The sequence below is a fragment of the Molossus molossus genome, unplaced genomic scaffold (assembly GCF_014108415.1).
Source record: "Molossus molossus isolate mMolMol1 unplaced genomic scaffold, mMolMol1.p scaffold_m16_p_6, whole genome shotgun sequence".
In the NCBI taxonomy this organism is placed as follows: Eukaryota; Metazoa; Chordata; class Mammalia; order Chiroptera; family Molossidae; genus Molossus; species Molossus molossus.
In genome coordinates this window covers 24,858,499-24,864,498 of record NW_023425399.1, presented here as the reverse complement: position 1 = coordinate 24,864,498, position 6,000 = coordinate 24,858,499, and the positions used below count along the sequence as shown (strand labels likewise).

Sequence of the window (6,000 nt, the reverse complement as noted above, 5' to 3'; positions counted from 1 at the left end):
GGTTATAGGAATCTACTTATGGGTTAAAATTGATAGAACTATACACCAAAATGAAAAAGTCCAATTTTCTGTACATTAATTTTAAAAAAGGCAATTTCATATTTAAATCTTATAGTTAATACATTCAAAGAAGCCATTTAGAATTTAGTTTGTAGCACAACAGTATTTTAGAGAGTGTCACAGGCTTCATTTTACAGTGCACCATGAAGCTTACAAAGCATTCTATGAAAATTTCCTAACAAACTTCAAATAAGAAAAAAAATGGTTTTAACATAAAAAATGCTCAGTAAACATCAAGTAAAAGAACATTGACTTTAGTAACCTTTACTTGAATTCAAGCTGCAGGCAACATATCTGCTAATTTTTTTTTAACATAAGAAGCATACTTAGTTTTGCTGACACGAGTGATGGTTATAATAATCATTAAATAGTGAATAAAAAGGTTAAATGACCTATGAATAGACTAAAATCCACTCAGATAATTTAAACCAAAGGTGAATTTTACAACTCTTCAATTAAAATATTAGATTACAAACTATGGCACTAGGTCAAACCAAGGGTGATATGCATTTAAATAAATTATTGTCTGTGGAGAAATTTAAAAAGTGTTAATTAGTAATCCCATAAATTTTATATAAATAATCCAATGTAAAATAGCCTTTTAAAAACATCCTTGAATGTTTCTTGAAGGCATATAGTATTTAAAAAGTATATTCTGAATGCAACATTCAAGTCAGGAAAATGGTAAATGTTATACATTCAAGTCAGCTAAGTTAAAAATATTACTTAGCTATAATTCCGTATTTCTGCGAGCATACAGGTTTCCAGTTCTGGCTATGATAGTTCTGAACTTACAGAGAAGAAATGGGAGGTTGGTCTGTCTATGGAGCGGATCAGACCTCAGCTGCTTCCAGGCGGCTACTGCATTAAATCGAACAATCCATACAGAAATTCCAATGATGACATAAATCTGCATGTTCTGAATTTCCTTCATATTTTATGGAACATTGGTCCCACTGTAGCTATAATATCTGCATAGGGGGCACTCTGGTTTAGCTCAATAGCCCGATGTTTTTTTAAGACAAGAAAGCTGTAAAATCTGGCAGCAGCTTGTTTTCGGTCACTATTTCTGCAGAGAGTCATCAGACTAAAGTGCTTCATTCCTGCCTTGTTGGATTCCTGGGAAAATAATTAGAAAAGAGGAAAGGAAAGGGAAACAAGACCATTAAAAGTAGAACAGGCTGTGGATGCATAATGAATAATAAAATATTGACTTTTTTTTGTTAATCCTCACCCGAGGACATTTTTCCATTTTTTTTTTGTACAGATAGAGTGGGAGGGAAAGAGAGAGAGAGAGAGAGAGAGAGAGAGAGAGAAACATGAAAGGGACACATCGAGTGGCTGCCACCTGCACGACCAACCAGGGCCGGGGACAAAATGCAACCAAGGTACATGCCCTTAGCGGGAACCGAACCCGAGTCTCTCCGGACCACAGGCTGACACTCTAACCACTGAGCCAAATCGGCCAGGGCAAAATATTGACTTTTTTTTTTTTTTTTATCCTCACCCGAGGACATTTTTCCATTTTTTGTACAGATAGAGTGGAAAGGAGAGAGAGAGAGAGAAACATCGATGTGAAAGGGACACATCGAGTGGCTGCCACCCGCACGACCAACCAGGGCCGGGGACAAACTGCAACTGAGGTACATGCCCTTAGCGGGAACCAAACCCGGGTCTCTCCGGACCACAGGCCAACGCTCTAACCGCTGAGCCAAACTGGCCAGGGCAAAATATTGACATTTTTGATAAGAGATTGTGAAATCCTTAAATGGAGAAATGCAAATGGCACATTAGTAAACTTAAAAACCATATAGGTCATTGAACACAGCTTGGTTCACTGAGAAATGCATGCAAAATAACTCTAAAGTGTTATATAAATTTCTAAGGTGTTCTATAAATGTTAGGTCTTTAAAAAAAATTGATGTTAAGCCCTGGCCAGTTTGGCTCAGCGGTTGGAGCGTCGGCCTGCGGTCTGGAGAGACCCGGGTTCAGTTCCCGCTAAGGGCACGTACTTCGGTTGCAGTTTGTCCCCGGCCCTGGTTGGTCGTGCGGGTGGCAGCCACTCGATGTGTCCCTTTCACGTCGATGTTTCTCTCTCTCTCCCTTCCTCTCTCTCCCTCCCACTCTATCTGTACAAAAAATGGAAGAGTATCCTCGGGTGAGGATAAAAAAAAAAAAAAAAAAAAAAAAAAATTGATGTTAACATAAATGGCTCCTGTGGAAAGTATAATTGGTTTAGACTTGCAGGGAGAAAAAAGTCCACAGGCCTTTGGGAGGTTTCAAATGCAATGGAGATTAGAAACCTATCAGGCTTCTTTAAAATTTTTTTTTTTTAATTTATTTTTTGGTATGTGACCCTAGCAGGAACTGAACCCAGGACTCTCTGGTCCGCAGGCCGATGCTCCAACCACTGAGCCAAACTGGCCAGGGCTTTAAATTTTTTTAAATTTATCTGTATTATTGAACGTATTATAGATGGCCCCCCTTTTATCCCCTATTGACCCCTCCACCCCGCCCCCCATCCCACCCCACCAGGCCTTCACTGCACTATTTTCTGTGTCTGGGGGTTATGCACATATGCATATAAGTTCTTCTATTTGGCTTCTTTTCCTTAAAGGTGCTGGGAGATGGAGGAGACTATAAAATTCTAGCAATAAATATAGAATTATATTTGTACACCTCAGTGACAGTGCAATATGATTATAGAAACATTTTCCAGGTTTTTTGCACAGTTTAAAAATATGTTGATTTCACCACAGGGCACCTGTAAACCTACTAGAATAAAATGAGGTAAAATAAAGTGTTTAATTATGGATGAAGATAACTCCTTTTATGAATACTCGAATTTGGAATCAGATTCCTAGAATAGAAGTATAAGCTTTTTTTTAGTTAGAAATACGGTGGTGAATACTGGCCAGTATCCTTGGATAGTTGTGAAGCACTTTTAGAAACACCATATACAGTTTTGTTTTTTTGCCAGTTCATAATATTTAACAAATTAATAAGTTAAATCCTTTATATCAACCAAAGAAGTAGCCCAGTCTTGGCAACCTTTCAGAGATGGCATGACAAGCCTTCATTTATTCCCACTTTTGAGGACATATGTGGGTTGGATGGCTTTCTCCCCTAGGAGGAAGCAGGAACAGCCCTTTCAATTTCAAGAATCCCTTTGAAAAACACTCTGAGAGGACAAATATGCAAGATTAAATACGTGTGCTTATTCTGTTCCCTCCAGAGACCCCTCTAAAACGAAGGAAAAGAAGTAAAAGGTGACAAAGAAAGGAGATAAAGACCAAGAAAGTAGAAGACTAATGGACTTAGCAGAGCAGAGAAGGCTGAAACCTAAGTGCCAACAGGGAGGAAAGCCAACAAAAAGCAAGCCAATTTGAGCTACAGAAACTTTGGAAACCTCAGGAATTAGAAGCAACCGTAAATGATAAGCTGGAGATATGAGCTGAAGCTGAAAAACAGGAGAGTTTCTTGAAAGTCTACTTGGGAGCAGTTAGAACCTCAGATCCACTCACTGAACTGAACCAAGACATGGCTACTCCCATACAATAGCAGGCAATTTTCCCTGGGAGAGAGCAAGGACAGTCTTTCCAATTTCAAGAATACTTTGGAAAAATACCCTGATGGGACAAATGTGCAATATTGAACACAAGTTTATTCTGTTTCCTCCAGAAACCCCTCTAAAATGAAGGAGGCAAGAAGGTGATTTTCTGAAGACACCAACCACTAAGATGAGATTCTAACCTTGGGACACCAGGCACTGTGGATGGTAGAGAAGTGTCACCACAAATGAGGGGGTGAAGTGGAATTCTACACTCTTAACAATAAGAGAGCCAGCCTCTCCCTGATCCACTTTTGGTTCCCAAACCATGGGCATCGTGCTTATATCTTTTAGGCAGTAGATGTGAAGAATAAGCTGGGAAAACTGTCCATTCTGAGAAGAAAAGACCTATAGATAATGACATCTGTGTGTGTGTGCGTGGGGGCACCACCCAACTACCTCATGATGAAGACCGCAAGTCTACAAGCACCACCCATGCTTAATATAACTTCCAATCCGATTTTTGGTGTCTCACTCTTACATAAAAACAGATAACTCAAGGTCTATCAGATATTTGAGTAAAATTTCTAACATCCAAGATCAAAAAAGAATGAATTCAAGAGGATCACTAAGGAAATGGAGATAATGCAGAGAGCAGAAGAAAACTATAATCTCTAAAAGTTAAGAAAAGACATTACATCCGTGAAAATGATTGGGATGATATTGAGAGAAAGCAGAGCAGTGATTTGCTTGGAGAGAGATGAAACCGGGAATTATCAAGAGACACAAGGAAACTTTTTGGAGTTGTATATATGTTCACTATCTTGATTGTGGTGATGGTTTCATAAGCATATACATATATCAAAACTTATCTAACTATATTTTAAATAGGTATGGGTTATTGTATACTAATCATACCTCAATAAAGCTGTTAAAACTAAATAAATATAAAGATTAGGATGCTACGAAACAAACAAAAAAAACCCCTAAAACTTAAGGAAAAAAAAAACTTCTGGAAAACAAAAGGTAAAAGCAGAAGTAAAATTCAATAGACTGAAAGATAAAGTCAAAGAAATCCTCTAGACAGTAGAAGAAAACAACAAAGGAAATTAATATAGGAGATACAAGATGTTATAAAAATTAAAGGCACAATTTAGGAGATCCAATACTGACCCATCTGGTCCCATCTGGTGGTCCAGAAAGAGAGAACAGATTAACTACAAGGAGGAAATCCAAGATAAAAAATTTCTTAGAACTCAAGGACATGAACTTTCTGAATAAAGAATCCACTATATGTGCAGCACAATAAATGAAAAAAGACTCATACCAAAGCCTATCATCATGAAATTTCAGACCAACAGGGATTTTAAAAAAAGATCTAAAAGTTTCCAGAGAAAAAATAAAGGTCACTTACAAAGGGTCACCAACCAAGCACCATCTGACTTTTCGATAACAACCAAGAGCCCTAGAAATGTTACAAAACCTTTAACATCTGAGAGATAATATTTTCAAACTATGTTCAGAGACAACCAAACAAGTTGAAAATAAAATAAAGAAATCTTCAGACTTGTATGTAGGGTCTCCTATGCATTCTTTATCTCAGAAAATTATGAGAGAATGTTAACCAAGAGGAAGATCAAAGCACCAGGAAATAGAGGAACCAGTTTAGGTAAGAGACAGCAGAATTCCATGTTATGGTAAAGGAATGTTCCAAGATAAAAACTGCAGTAGACCTAGAGAGCCACTAATCCAGATTAGACTAAGAGGATGGCGAGCTCCAGGAGGGATATCTACAAGAAAAATAAAATGTTGCCAGAAAGTTTGGAAAAATAATTAAGGATGGATATATAGACACTAGGCTAATGAAAAAAAGGAAGTAATGATTAACTCTCCCCCACCCTCAACCCCCCTAAAGTTGACAAGAAAATAAATGTAAATATACTATGAAGTTTCAATGTGAACTAATTTTTACATAGTCTTTGTAGCAGCAATTGCTGGTTGTCCCTTGATATCCATCCTCTTCTTCCATAGTCATAGAATTAATCCCTGGGCCCAAAGTTGTCAGAGAAAGATTACATTTCCCAGCTAGATGTGGCAAGGTGATTAAGTGCTGGCCAATGAAATGAGAAAAAAATGATACACAAAGAAACTGGATTGTGCCCTTAAAGAAAACTTTGCTGCTGGCTGAAATGCAGACATGGTGGTAGTTAGCTGTTTTAGATCCTGAGAATAAAAACATGAGATAAAGAGAAAGTGGGTCTCTGACAACTTTGTGAGCACAGCTGCCATAATAGATTGTACTTTTACTTGACAGAGAAACAAACTTCTATTTTTTAAATATGTTTTTAAATTGATTTTGGGGAGAAGAAAAGGGAGAGGAGGAGGAGAGG

At 37.7% G+C, this 6,000-nt stretch overlaps 1 protein-coding gene across 2 annotated transcripts in view; it reads right to left on the bottom strand.

Moving 5' to 3' along the window:
• Nucleotides 1-945: 945 nt before the first annotated feature.
• Nucleotides 946-6,000, bottom strand: part of RAD21L1 (RAD21 cohesin complex component like 1) — a 34,990-nt gene continuing 29,935 nt past the window's right edge. Inside the window, exon 13 of one of the 2 annotated variants that reach the window (XM_036245430.1) lies at nt 946-1,179. In XM_036245430.1, the coding sequence (XP_036101323.1) occupies nt 991-1,179 (189 nt within the window). In that variant the 3' untranslated portion in view covers nt 946-990. The remainder of the gene's footprint in view (nt 1,180-6,000) is intronic. The other variant, XM_036245432.1, reaches the window with a different exon arrangement.